Raw genomic sequence first — 15,151 nt, 5'->3', positions numbered from 1 at the left:
TTAGATATTGTACTGCTTACATGTTATTTCCACATCAGCCTGCAGTGCAGCCGGAAAGTCTCTGAATTTTTGTCACTTGACTGTTGGTCACACTTGAGTCACTCATGACTTCATATATACAGTTATATTTTATATTTGCATCTTCTATTTCATTATTAGTGGCACGGGCTGAGCTCGTTTTTTTCTATATTATTGTTGCACTAACCCACTAGAACAAATTCCTTGTATTGTGTAAACTATACCTGGCAATAAACCTGTTTCTGATTCTGATCGTTGTGCTGAGAAAATGCAGAATTTTTAAAAAATATATATTTTTGTAAACAGAATCTGGTTCGTACAAGCAATTTATTCTCAGCTACTTTTAAATGAGATATGTTGAATGAAGTGATTTTGATGAAATATCACAGATTTAAGTTTAGATCTGGTTCATTTTTCCAACAGAACTTCACATTAATTTAGTGGCCATTAGGAAATTGAATCTCTGATAACTGGAGTAGTTGTAGTGTTTTTGTTTCCTATGTGCTCTGAGTAACCACAGCCTGCAGTTCAGCCTAAAAGTCCCTACATTTTTATCAATACTTTTTGGTTGTAGCCGAGGTATTAAATGCTTCTTGGTTGTGGTGAGGAGCACAGACATTTTTGGTTTGGGCAGAATCTGGTTATTGCAAACAGTTTATTTTTCACATTTTTTTTAAAATCAGACATGTAGAATAAAGTGATTCTGATGAAACATTGTTGGATGAAATGTCATAAGAAGTTCAAGGACCTTCGGCAAGTTGAAAATCTGACAAGTCTTTCTGTGTTTACAGTGTCTGGCTCAGATAAATGATGTAATTTAGTCATTGTATTTAAAGATAATGGGCCTTGCAAACACACCAGTGACTTCAGAGGGTTAAGGGTGATTGGTTGAGCTGTAAGTATGCAGCTAATTAAAATGCTTCATGTCAGGTGGATATTAAATGGTAAATGTACTCTTAAAGCCCTTTTCTACCTTAGTGGTACTCAAAGTGCTTCTTTGATAGAAGGATTGAGTACCAATAAATCTAATAAAATAATTCTTTCTCTAAGTTATCACAATTCCAGGGATGTAACAGGAAGTGTCACCACAATCTTTTTTCCATTCACAGATGTAGCATTATCCAGTGGCCTTCTATGCCACGACCCGAACTCCCCCACCCAGGGCTGCTGCTCCGACGGTGCAGTCCTGCTTGGAGGATTTGGGGGACCTCTGAATCCAAACCTCACAGTCAGCAGCGTGGAATACCTCGGTCCTGACGAGGAGCATCCCCCTTCAGGTGCGACTATCCCCTCGCCGTGCTCGGTGTCAACTAATCAATGGGCGTTATGGAACTGCAATAGCAAGAGATGAGGGGAGAATGGATTGGTAAAGTGGCTGGGTGTCTTTAGCTCAGCTTGAGCAGATCGATGTGAGATTGTATAAGATTGCTGCAGTCGATTTGATGAGATGCTTGACACCAGTGTGAATAACAATGGAGGGATTTGATTCGGTTTTCCTTACGACAGAAACTCAGAATAACCTATTGATGTTGTGGGGTGATCAAATTACCGCTTTACGTATGTGTCATAAGTGAAGGTTGGAATTGGTCGCCAACATTTTGCATAGTTTCAGAAAATAATGAGGCGTTTGTGTGCAAACCAGTTTTCTACATGTGCCTCTAGAGGGCAGCAAAGACAAACGATTGGCACTTCCAAATCTCATCTGTTAGAATGTTTGTTTTGTTCTTTTTTACAAAGACCTGTATAGTCAAGGATATGTCAGAATGGTTTGACATTGTAGAAATTAAAATAATTGGAGCTTGTATTAAGTTTATTTTATTCCCTCTACAAAAAAACAAAAAAAAACAAAAAACAAAAAAAACACGGCTTAACCAAATGATATTTTAACTATCACTCTGATTTTGGCTAGTGTTGTTCAATCTTTATTTAATCTGTATTCAGTCAGGTTTTCTTTCACTAATCACAATTATTTTTACATTACTGTAAAGTAAATGGAGCAAAACATTACATTATAAGCCGTTTCTACCAGCTACCTTCCATTTAACAGCTACATTATACTCACATTTTGTGCCATAAAACTATTTTATTTACATTTCCCCCTCCTCTTCTTTAATGTCCTTCAGTAGCTAGCCCTCTCCAGGACTGTGAACGGGTGGAGGAGAATGTACCACTACCGGACGAAGACGGAAACGAGGAGGTGCACCCTGCTGGGGATTTACCTTTGGGGCTGCAGGATCTGGGAGAGCAGATGGAAGAGCGATCAGAGGAGGAGATTCTTCCAGGAACTTCCCCACCACAAGTACCTCCAAAACTTCTACCCCAGCTGAGCGTAGGAGATGGTGAGTGCTTATAGGCTAGGAAACGGTTATTTTAACTACATTCACATAGAGGCGGTGTCTTCTCTGTTTGAGGGGTTTAAAAAATGCATAAAAGAGCACAGATGTTTTCTTTTTTACATCTTCCTTAAATGAAGTCACATTGAAAGGTCAAAACCTCCCAAACAGTCACAAGATACAGAAAACATGAGGGGTTGTGAAAAAGCCTAATTTGCGACATGAACTTGTTTGACTTTTGCAATTCGTCAGTTATTGAAAAATGTGACTTAATTCGGTATCAAACAGGTATTTAAATAGCACAGTCTGTGAAGTGTAGAGGAGACGTCAGGCTTTGTTGGAGCTGCTACCAGGGATCAGATAGAGGTGTTACTCCACCAGCTCAGATTTTGTGCAATGTTTTGGCAGAATTTTTAGAATTTCAGGCTTAGGAATTGTTAGATTTTCATTATCAATGAAACCAAGCCGTTTTAAGGCGTCAATATCTCCAGAAATACACCTCCCACAGAAACGAAATGTGAATTGAAAAATTGTTTCCATGTTTCCAGCAGACCGATTGAATGATTCGAGCAGAGGCCAAGTAATTTAAAGCCAATGTTCCAAATTCTCCTGATATTAGAGGCCTCAAAAGTAGGTGGCATGTCCACCAAAGGCTGTATTTTTAGTAGGAAATAGTGGTTCATTCAGGTATAACTTCAGAAAACTACCCTAATACCACCCTTATTTGAAAATGTAGCACGTTTTCAGTTTTCAAGGACCAAAACTTCAATCATATGGATCTGCTGGAAACTTGCTTTAAGCAATCACAAGTCAAAAATGTTTGACTCACTGCTTTAGTCTTTAACAGTGTTTCATTTAAAAAAAAAAAATAAATAAATAAGGTTTTGTGTTTTAAATGTAAAATTTTGAGGGTAACAAGTATGTGTGTCATTTTCCAGTTTAAAATGTTGTCGATTAGACAGATAAAAATGGCACAAAATGGAAAAACATGTGTAAAGACACACAGTTGAGCCATTTTCTCGGTCATTTAATGGAACATACAAGGACTCCTTCGTTCATTTCTTTTCCCTCATTTTCTGCTTTCCCACCAGATTTTTCCTCTCACCTTAACCAGATGTGCCAGTGAAGTGTTCTGTAGAGTCTAAATCTATGAAAATCTAAACGTGTTTCCAAACCTTGGCATCCTAAGATAAACCCGAACAGATGTGAGGACAATAAAACGAACACAAACAGATTGTGCTAACTAACCTGCTGCTGCTCTCCTGTCAGATTCGGGCCCCGTGTCACTCCCCACTCACCTGCCCAACTCCTACCTCCCCAAGGAGCCTCCACCACCCAGGGCCACAGAAAGCATGGCGTCCATGACCCTGCCGCTTCGAGGGCCCCTGGCCAACCCCTCAGGGTCCCCACATCTAGGCAATATGATGCACCCTCCGATGCCCCCTAGCTGCATAATGGAGGAGCTGCAGAGAGCCTTCGCTTCCAAGAACAGACAAGAGAGGTGAGACTTCACGCTGACCGCACACATCTGTTTACATAAGATGCTGCCTCCCACCAACCATATTGGATTGCTACAGGGCTCTATTCTTGGTCTGTTGCTATTTACATTTACACATAAACAACAGCATTTTTCCCACTCAGGATTTCAATTTCTTGCAAATGTCATGTTTGTAGGCTCTGCTCCAGCCCTGGCTTTTACTCCAACTGTCACTTTTCTACTTACAAATGCTAAAAAAAAATGTGTGTATTGGAATTTGGATCGACCAGAGACTTTCTCACAAGATTCATATCCAGCCTGACTTAAACACTAAAATCTGTACTGTGCTTCTTTTACGGAATTAATGTAGCTTTTTTAAAACTCAAAAACAACAACTGTGCTATTTCTGTTTTTGATTGTGGAGACATTCAGCCTGTGAGGATTAACACATCACGTTACACAAATGTCATACTGTTCCCTGTATCACAAAATATTAGACTTTCTTACACGCAATCAAAAAATATTAAGATCTCACAGTATTTTAAACTGCCTCCCTCTCTTCTCACATTAAATATCTACAGTACACGATCCAGTAGCTTTATAACCTTATAGATCCTTTACATCCTCACAAACTTGGCAGAAGCTTCAATATCTTGCGGTTTATTTGATTCTCGTAATAGTTTCGGTTCATTCTTGTGGTTGTATAGTCTAAGCTGTGTTGCATCCATATGCTGAATTTGTTCTTTTCTGTCTTGGAAAAAAAATATCTGTCTCAGAAATTAAGCTAAATAAAGCTTTGTCATTCCGACATACTGGGACTGTGAAAATCAAATACTGTCTGTCTTGTTGATATTAAAGTAATCGGCTTTGATTAAAGGCTTGTATCATGTTTAACTAGGTAGGATAATATACACTGTATATACAATAAGTGTCAGGTACCTATAATGCTCACAAATATATCATTTCTGCCAGTACAACAATCGATGATGTTAAAATTTCCCCCTTAACCTCCTAAGACCCCAGCTCTTTTTCATTTCTCTTTGCTATTTAATTTCATATTTTTTATATAGAGTTCTTTTTTTGTTTTTAATATGTATATTTCTTTTTATATTGTATATAGTGCTTTACAAAGTCTTTACTGTTTTACAAAGCCGTTGTGGCTTTACCTGCATGTAAACCTAACTAACTCCAAATCATTCATTTCCTCTGCTACTCGTCTTTCAAATATGTCATAAGCAGNAAAAAAAAAAAAAACTACTGTGGTAATATAACTCTTACTTTGATACTTTAATATAAGTATTACTTTGCAGAAAGACCATATCACCCACATTTAAAATCCAGATGTTATCCTTTTACTTCTCTAACTGTTGTCAATGTTGATCCTACATTAGTCAGACTAAAAAATAGAAATAGTCAGAAAAACATTGTTTTTAAAATCTGTCCTAACATCACTGGAGTAAAACAAAGAGACGTGAATTGTTTCTGCAACCATCAAATCAACAAGCAACAAGTAGTCGAACTTCTTTTTGTCATGTTCTTTCAAGTACATTCTCTCTGCTGCCATCAGGCCGCTGTGGCTTTACCTGCATGTAAACCTAACTAACTCCAAATCATTCATTCCCTCTGCTACTCGTCTTTCAAATATGTCATAAGCAGTGATGCAACGTTGAATTCTATTTATTGAATTATTATGTGTTTGTACATGTACAATAAGCTGCTTCAAATGCCCCATGTGGGATTAATAAAGATGTTTTTAACTGACTTGCCGTCCTCTCTGTGTCCCCTCAGCGTCCATGAAGGGTGTGAGCAGGGCTCACCCCCACGGCTCTGGTGTTCTGACGGACGCCTCTCTCGCTCCTGCAGCTCCGAGAACCAACACACATCGTTTCTGGGGGGCAGCTGTGTCGGGGGCGGAGGGTCTGACTGGCCCAAGAAGGAGGCCGAGGAGAACAAGGAGAACGTGCGGCTGGACCAGTGCTTCTCCAACACCTCAGGCCTCCCCACGGACCTGGACGGCTGGAATGAGTCTGTCATCTCCGGTGGGTTGAAGAACTTTTAAAGCATGACATAAAAAGCGTGCAAGTCCGTTTTTATTGTGCTTTTGTACGTCTCAAAAAGTAGTAGGTGTAAAATAAAAGCTGTGAAAGTGTGAAGGCGCTCACTACGACTGTTCCTCTAGCTCCCCTCAACTGGATAGCCTCCCAGCCTAACAAGACTTTAAGAATTTTACCAACTTTCTACATAGAAACTGGTTAATCAATAGTTATTCTATAGTTACTTCCAAGGTGAGCGGTTGTCTCACAATCCACCAGGTCTATTTCCTTTCTAGAGCTGCTCTTAAATGTCTCAGCCAGGAGCAACCTTCATTTTCATTAGCAAATTAAATGCTATTGGCTGCAAGAGTGATCACAAGAGTCTTTGTGCACTCCCAGCATCAGATGAACTGAAGATCCAGTTGATTACTTTTATTATTAACGGTAGTGTCCCCGCTAATATAGGGAATTCTTTTGCTTAGCACATGACTGACGTGGCTACTATTACCATTAGCCTCGATCATACACTGATAGAGCAGTGTTGCATGGAAATAATAGAGCCAAAAGACAATGGTGAAAACTGTAAGACTGATTTGAAACCAATAGATGGGCTGGGTCGGTTACTGTGTTGGCATATCACCTGTTGGGTTTCAGTGCAACCTAATGTCCTCCATTCGCTTTTCTCCTGCTCTCTGTGCTCATATAAACTACATTTTAGAATTCTCATCCAATGGAACAAGTAGGAAATATTAACACCAACACAGCCCTTTAGGATTACATGTTAACCAGCAGCCCCTTCAGAGACATTCCCAAGCTGCTGCTCTGCTAAAATACTGATTTTATAGCAACAACTTTGCCATACATGAGTTAAAAAGTCGTGCTAAAAAATTCTGCTTCATTTCCGAGTGAAAAGATCGCTTAGAAAGAAAGTTATAAGCAAAGAAAGTCCTCATACACATAGTCACAGCTGAGTTGGCTGTAGTGTCAACTGTTTTTACGCTGCGCCGTCAATCACGCAACCAGAGAGTCTTCTTCCTGAAGGGGGTATGAACAGCAGCAGCTCAACTGCATTGAAAGCAGGACTAACTAAGGATTATACAGCCATGGTAAAATGAACCATCTTTGCAGTTTTTTGAGATGAAAAATAGGAAGACATACAGTGGGGGACATTTTTAACATGTTAACTTTCATTATTATGTTGAAAGGGGCACAAAGTGGGACCTTTAAAGTTGAATCTTTTCACATTGTAGCTCTGTACTGTACGTATCCCTTTTAAAATGAAACGACAACGAGGTTGAAATTCTTGTGTTAATTTGAACATTGAACAGCGTAAGAAACTATTTCCTTTCATTGTTTTAAAGCACTATCATCGCTAACAACCAGCATCCTATCCTGGATACCGTCTTTCCCCACGTCTATTGTTGTGTCACTTAGATTACACAATTTAAAACTGTTCAAATTATTATTTTTCTTCTTAGTAATAGTGACACCAGTAAGTCTGCAATACAAAAGGATTTGCCCACAGTGACATACCCACACATAATTACCACCCAAGCGTAGAACTTCCCCTCTGCTCATTTTTCAAAGTTCCACTACTTTCATATTTTGGTTAATTTCCAAGCACAATAGGTCACGACTTTCGCCAACAAGCTCTTAAAACTCACAGTACACTGCCTGCCCACCAAACTGCAGACAAATTTAGCAACCTGCTGATGAAATAGTGGAGAATCTACCAGCTTAAAAAACAGATATTGCCCTCACTGATTTAAATACATTCATACCATCAAATGGAATAATAAGAGTCTTAAAACAAGCATTTTGATTTGTTTTTTGGTGTAAAATAAGAAGGGGCTTCCCATAATGCACCAAAGTCATTATTACTTCACTTGGTTGTTGACACCTGGATGTGAAGATTCTCAAACAGCTCAACTTAAAGAGTTTGGCCTTTATCCCAAAAACCATTGCTTCAACCCAAACTTAAGGGTTTAGTTTAAACTTTATCGTAACCCTTCTGTTACCTTCAAATTTACTGACATCTTTTATCCTTGGGTTCATTTTGACCCCAGCAATTTAAACCTACAGAAAATTATCATAATGAAAATTGTTACCCAAGTTTATGTGTACATAGTCCTTTAAATACAACTGAAAAAATTATATCACTTATTTAGAAACGTTAAACATTGAATGGGGTCAAATTGAGCCCAAAGATAACAGGAGGGTTAAACAACAACAACTTTGTTTTAAGCAGTTCTTAGGATTGTTGGAATCATTGACGAGAAGGCTTAATTCATTCTACAGTATGTCTTTTTCATATTTTTTGAGGACATATAGTAGATGAAAATCCGGAAAAAAGGGTCTCCAAAGGTTGATCGTAAGTTCTGTGTTTTAATGCGTGGTTGCAGGCACACTTCCTCGCAGGCTAAGGAAGGAGTTGCTGGCTGTCAAACTACGAAACAGGCCCAGCAAGCAGGAACTGGAGGACCGGAATATCTTCCCAGCAAGGAGCGATCAGGAGCGCCAGGAAATTCGCCAGCAGATTGAGATGAAACTCGCCAAGTAAGCAAAGAAACCTTCTCGAGACTGCTATCCGTATCCCCGGAGTATTAGTGTTATGATAACTGTAGTAAACCTCGCATTGGTTGTTGTAGAACACCAGGTTGAATAATGTAGTTTGTCCTGTAACAACATGACGTGTTTTAATTCTATCAGTACAAGAGCTTCTCGTTCTTCTCTCTGATCCTTCTTGCTTCAATCCTTTAATGTCATTCTGCACTGAGTAAACAGTTTCCAGGTAAATTGTGGTGCAACAGTGCAGTCCCAGGGGCGATGTTTTTTTGCTGGGTAAACCTATATGCCTAATTGCTACAGTTACATAACACTTAAGAGTAGGTGGAGGTGAGTTAAGACGGCAGATCTCGTTGGATTACCTTATTGTCTTGCACATCTTGTGCAATCTGATGCTGCTCGGAGGAGTGTGCCTGGGTGTAACGCCTTGTACCCGAGGCAAGAACGCATTCTGGGAAGCCTTCGTATTATATTCCAAGCGAGGACGTAACCATTTTATCTAAAACTGAGAAGATACCCAACGGGAGGGCGTAATGGCATATCAGCTAAAACCAGTGGGCCGGCCAAATGGAACAAAATCACAGAAAACTTTGTGCACAACTTTCTGGAGGCTTTCAAATTCCCGTCATTCTCACTGTTTCTGCAGTTCAACAAGTGCGGACAGTCACTGCTTCCAGGAAATGTGTTTGTACAAGAAGCAGCGTGAATGTTTGTTCCCAGCCGGGACATTAATAGAACAAGGGTGTTTTTTTTCTAATACAACCGCGAAACGTAATGTCCAAAGAGTGACAGCAGCGGTCGGTCCCCCACGTGCGAATGTGTCACAAGATTTCGGGCTTTATAACACCAGCGTACGAAACAGGGGCACACCACAGCGTTACATAACCTGCTGCACGGCAACTCGCAGCCAAGCTCGAGAGAGCCACCCACCCTTTTCTGAAGAACAAGATCTATCGTCTGTCTGTGAGACAAGTAATAATACTGGCTCCTCTATTCTTAGATTCGCTGGAAGAAAATGTTCTGTTGTTGTTTGAAGTGGGGGGGAAAGTTTGCCGGTTGTTCACAAGCAAACGGCGTACAAAAAGGTGAGGATGGAGCATGACTGTAGCTTGCATAAGAGCCAGCAGGGTCAGTATTTGAAGACAGAGAGGTTCCACTTGTGGCACAGCAGTGAGAGAAGCTGCTTGTTATATAAAACCCCACTTCTACACAGCACTGGGCTCAATTGATTTCCTCCTTTTGATTTATTGCCGTTTAAATTTTTGTAGGAGTGCAGAATAAATCCGGGGACAGTGACGTGTACCGATGCGCTGCACATTTTTGGAGGACAATCCAGGCTATATATAGCTCATATCACTTAAATAGAGATGGTGAGGAGGGGGAAAAAAAATCCCCCGAGTATTCACACTGAATTACAAAAACCATCCATCACACGCTCCTCTAGATTTCTGCGTGACTCCCACCTAAGATTTTTCCTCTCCGCCTTATCTACGGCTCACAACGAGAGAAGCTACAGTTGCTTTTGCTGCCTATCAAGCAGAAAACGGCATCAGGACTTATGGTGGATAATAACACCTTGTCTGTCCACGGTGTCAGTGATAGATGACCTTTCTATCTTTAGAGACTCCCCACCTGGCGCTTGTGCTGCAGCCGCACTCCGCCGTTTCTAATCTTAGCTCCTGACACTGTTCAATAATGCATCTCCCCATGCATTCCCTTCTGTCAGGGAGTTATACCAGCAGAAATAATAGCAGGGTAGGAGGAGGCGGGGGCCCTGCTACTGTACTTGGAAAAAGGAAGAAGACGAAAGCAGGGAATGGCCAATTCTGTCTCCTCAGCGCAGTTGGCATCTGAAATAAAAGACTGAAAGCCTCCGCCACCCACTCGTTGGTTTCTCAGGCTTTTTTTTTTCTTTTTTATTCCTCCCCTGGTTGGCATAGTTAGATTCTCTATTCTAACTCATTTCACTGAAGAACATCCTGAGTGTCAAATGGAAATCCTTGTGCCAACATTCACTTCTGCGTCATCGTTGTATTTAGGGGATACCTTTTAAAAAACTTAATTCTGTGGGTGAAGAACTGGTGCAGTGAGTCAGTGTGGTGTCTCATGTTGTGATGTTCTCAGTCACCACAAATGAAACATCCTATGCCACCTGACAGCAGCAGAGTAATATGGTTTTGTGATTCATTTGGCTCACATAGTAGAAAATCGGACTTCAAATCAGACTAGAAATAGTGTTTAATATTGAAAGGGAATTTTTTCTACTCATGGACAAAGACCAAAAAAAAAAAAAAACAGAAAGCAGTCTGTTGCTAAAAATAGTCCCAGATGCTCTGTAAAGCACATACAGCGCTGTGTGTAGTAGTGAGACGCCCGTTCGTGTGTTACTAGGGAGAACAGTGAGAATTTCTGCTGGAAGACTATTGTCTTAAAGATACCAAGTGTTGTTGCTAAGCAACTCGGCGACCGGGTCAATAATACAGTGGATGGTCGTATTCGCCGGGGCTTTGGAAGTGATTTTCCGTTTCATCTGTTTAAAATGTAATATAGTCAGAGCCGCGGGAACACTTTGTCACCCGGCTCATTTATCCAAGAGTCGTGAAGCAAAGAAATCGTAGTGCTGGGCTTTTTTCCCACCTGATCAGATTTTAAGATAGCAGCATAAAACACGCCTGATACGATCAGGAAGAGCTTTGATCAAAAGAGTGAATTTCACACAGGAGTTAAAAGACAACAATGAAACTGATTTGTTTTTTTCATCGGTGGCCGTATAAAAATGCAAATAAGAAAGTGATTTAATTGTTAGATAATGTTTTTTTTTCTTCTTCTAAATACTTAAATTCTTGGTTGTTTGTGCTCCATTTCTAATTGTACTTCTCAGAAGGGAACTCACTGGGGGGGAGTCAGCCTACTGAATTATTCCTCATGCTATTCCTGGATGTCTGGTCACACGCTACAAGTTAATTAACAAAGACTTGGCTGGACTCATTATTTCATACAGTATTGAGCTGAAACTCAGTATTCAGAACAGAGTGTGAATAATACACTAGATTTTTCTGGCTACACTCTTCTCTGCCTGTCGCTAAATGACAAGATGTGTACAGAAAACAAACCAAGGACAAACACTAATTATCCATATGCAGGACTTTTGGGGTCTTTTGGATCCCAGGCCATTATCAGAAAATGTATTTAACATAGTATAAAAGTGAAATACTTGAGCTTAGTGGAATCTGTGGTTACAGTTATTTCAGCTTAAATTGTGGACACAGATTTGTTGAAGAATAATTGAAGTGCCCATCTTCCCTGTGGTAAACACACTCACATACACCTGCTTTGTGTGTGTGTGTGTGTGTCCTGGTCTCAGTTCATGTGACCTAACTTTGATCTTTTCCAGGACAGAACTATAAAGTGTCCGGCGTTAGCTCGGGTAAAGGGGATAAAGAGAGTCTTGCTGTGTGGCGGCATTCTGCCCTCTCTGTCCTTTCCACCTCTGGAGCTCCACTTTGGTGTGTGCCACATGCTGTCTGAAGTCGAGCCCTTTGTGCACTTCACATTTATTATTCATACAAAGCACACACACGCACGGGGATTCTGGTTTAAGTTTGAGACCTTTTGGATGCTTTGATGGTGGGGGGGAACAGCAAGTGATGGCTTAATATAACAGAAAGCATAAGAAGCTTTATATTACCCAATGGGATTACAATTGTAGTGAGATAAGTTACAGCATTTTGAATGGAAGGACTAATTATTTTCCTTCCTTTGACAAAAAACGTGGCTAAATAGTGGATTGATGCACCAAAGTGGGTGAAGTGAGTGTGCCAGTAGTCCAGTGTGGCTCAGGAGCAGGCTGGGGATGCCGTGAGTGGGAGCAGCTAAGCCACGCCCCCTGCTCATTATGCATGCAGTAACCAGGGAGACTGGGGGAGTCGCGCGCCAGCAGCCCATCACGACCCACTTCAAAAGCGCCCGTGGCGAATAGTAGAGAGGAGAGCCTGCGCTGCCGCGGCGCTGTGTGGAGTAAACGCGACACGGCTGCACCTGAGATGCAGCAAACTGAAACCGAGAAATAAAGAACAAAATCCTCAAAACGGGAGAATTTCTTTTGCGCTCCTTCGGACTGTTCCAGATGTGGGGAGCGCCTCTGCCGAAGCACCACAGCCGCGGTTTGGATGCGAGATGGAAACATAGGGGATTCCTCTCGAGGACGCGCACAGTGAAGAAACTACAGCCGGTTTAACGGGAGGCGCACGGTTGAAGTGAAAAAATGGTTCAAAACGTGGTTCTGGTGTTTCTTCGCAGGAGGCTGAGCCAGAGACCGAATGTGGAGGAGCTGGAGAGTCGGAACATCTTGAAACGTAAGTTCTAGCAGTCCAATGTCGGTTTACAAACTACTGCTTTGTGTCACAAATATTAAAAATGACATGTAAATGCCAGATTTAAAACACACAAAAAAATTAAAATAAATGAACCTAAAAAAAAAAAAAAGAGAGAAAACAGGGATGCTGCAATTACAATAGAACAGAATGGAGAGGATGGAGTACATTATTCAGGAGCACGAGAGCGCATGAGTGCACACCACACGACCTCTTATATATAATGTGTGTGTGTGTGTGTGTGTGTGTGTGTGTGTGTATGCATATATATAAATGAGAATACAACAGGATGATGCACAGACAGCAAACAGTAAAATCATCCATAGAAAACCCTGTGCTGCTAAAATATTCCTCTTCAATTTACACACACACACATATATACATACACAGTCCTGAGTCTACAGTCATACAGATGTATTTCTAATTTGACTGTTTCTAATTTTCCATTTGTATCTTTTTTTTCCCCCAGAGAGAAACGACCAGACAGAGCAGGAGGAGAGAAGGGAGATCAAACAGCGACTAAACAGAAAGGTACAACCTCCATATATTTACCACCACAACAACATCAAGCAAATGAACTTTGTCGAATTCAAACTCAACAGCGCACAACCGCTTTCTTTCCAGCTCAACCAGCGGCCGACAGTAGACGAACTACGAGACAGAAAGATTCTGATCCGCTTCAGTGACTATGTGGAGGTGGCCAAAGCTCAGGACTACGACCGGAGAGCAGACAAGCCCTGGACTCGTCTCTCAGCGGCGGACAAGGTGTGTATTTGTGTTTTCACATAACAACGTCACATGCTGACCTCTGAACTGCCAATAATCGCTCGGGACTTGTCACAAAAACAAGTTCGCTATTTAGGTCAGTCTGATTACAAAAAAAATCCCCAAATTCTATGTTCCTACTGCTCAAGACGGTCAGCATCACATGTTGCTGTTATCAGCTTATCTCGCAAAATCCCCTCTCCTCTTTAACATTTTTTTTTTTAGCCTGATTATATCTTTCTTCCTGCTGCCGCCACTTTGCTGTTCAAAGGTTGCGGCACCCCCAATGGCTCAGGATGCACTTAGGGATGGTACTGATGCTGTTTGTCCTCCTCTTCCCCTACAGGCTGCCATCCGAAAAGAGCTGAACGAGTTCAAAAGCACCGAGATGGAAGTGCACGCCTCGAGCAAACACCTAACGAGGTCAGTATTCTGGAGTGTATGTCACTGTGTTCGGAAATGCAAGCGTGCTCTATTCTGGGCGGCATCGGTCTAAATATAGCTCTCCTTGCTCACTCGGAGAGCACCGAGGAGCTAAAGATAGATGGGAGTGCTTCTAAAGTGGGGAGGGGGGGAGGTTGTCCTCTGAAGAGCTTGCACGAGCAGGCAGAGAGAAATTATGAAATGCCACCGTGTCCTTGGCTTAGCTTGTTTGGAAAGCAAAGGGTCCTTGTGGGCTGTAACAGTGACCCAGAGGGAGGACAGGAGGAGAGAACGTGTCCGGCCCCTCAGCGCATTTAATGACGGCGCTAAAAATAGCTCCCCAGAACTGATTAATGGCCGTAATAATAGCCGGGTATGATGACAAAGGCACCCTCTGCCCTCACCATGTGTACTTCTCCCCTTTACACAGTTTCTCCGTATGTCTCTTTCTCTGCAGGTTCCACCGGCCATGAACGTGGGGAGTTTCTTCTGTGAAGAAATGCTGAGCTTAGAAATTTTCCTGAAGCTGCTAGGAGCTTCTCAGCGGCGGCGGTTCAAAGAGCCTGGAGCGTTTTTCGTCTCCAGCGTGTCTTTAACATTCTTCCAGCACCCTTGACTGTCATGTTATCAGTACGAAGGCACGGGTGTGGGAGAGAAGATGATGGTAAAGTTTGCGGCAGCGTGTCCTGGAGACCACTGGATGCCACGTGGGAGCCGGCTGGTGGAAGAGACTTTGGTGGAGCCTCTGACTCTCAGGACAAGAGCAGAGGGAGGGGAGGGGGAAAAAACAATCTCGTCATTCAGTCATTGTTGTTTTTTTTGTACTAATTCATGGACTCTTTTGACAAGGCGGTGTGAATCCGTGTAGTGGGAAGAAGTTGTGCATGTGACCATCTTCACCTTTTCTTAACTGATGAATTATGTGTCACTTGGACTGTGTAAAGACTGTGCAGTCTGGGGGAGGTAGTACCGGGGATGAATTTGATATTAACTGTACATACAGTATGTCAATCGGAATGGGACCGTCAATGTCTTCACTGAAAAGAGAAATACCTTTGTAAGCACTACTTGTCTTCAAAATACAAGGTCTTTTTTAAGAATGGCTTTTCTCATTTCTGAAACAATTTTATTTGAAATTAAGAATAAGGTTGAAGCAGCTGACAC

The 15,151-nt window shown here is 41.6% G+C and overlaps 1 protein-coding gene across 1 annotated transcript in view; it reads left to right on the top strand.

The window, feature by feature from the left end:
• The window catches only part of phactr3a (phosphatase and actin regulator 3a), a 41,361-nt gene extending 26,274 nt beyond the window's left edge, over positions 1–15,087 (top strand). Inside the window, exons 3-12 of the mRNA XM_008275731.1 lie at positions 1,128–1,295; positions 2,142–2,357; positions 3,621–3,852; positions 5,617–5,867; positions 8,264–8,417; positions 12,726–12,781; positions 13,269–13,330; positions 13,424–13,564; positions 13,911–13,987; positions 14,445–15,087. Of these exons, the coding sequence (XP_008273953.1) occupies positions 1,128–1,295; positions 2,142–2,357; positions 3,621–3,852; positions 5,617–5,867; positions 8,264–8,417; positions 12,726–12,781; positions 13,269–13,330; positions 13,424–13,564; positions 13,911–13,987; positions 14,445–14,460 (1,373 nt within the window). The 3' untranslated portion in view covers positions 14,461–15,087. The remainder of the gene's footprint in view (positions 1–1,127; positions 1,296–2,141; positions 2,358–3,620; positions 3,853–5,616; positions 5,868–8,263; positions 8,418–12,725; positions 12,782–13,268; positions 13,331–13,423; positions 13,565–13,910; positions 13,988–14,444) is intronic.
• Positions 15,088–15,151: the final 64 nt, after the last annotated feature.

Source organism: Stegastes partitus, unplaced genomic scaffold (assembly GCF_000690725.1).
Source record: "Stegastes partitus isolate 25-593 unplaced genomic scaffold, Stegastes_partitus-1.0.2 Scaffold58, whole genome shotgun sequence".
Lineage (NCBI taxonomy): Eukaryota > Metazoa > Chordata > Actinopteri > Pomacentridae > Stegastes > Stegastes partitus.
This window is presented reverse-complemented; position numbering and strand designations above follow the sequence as displayed.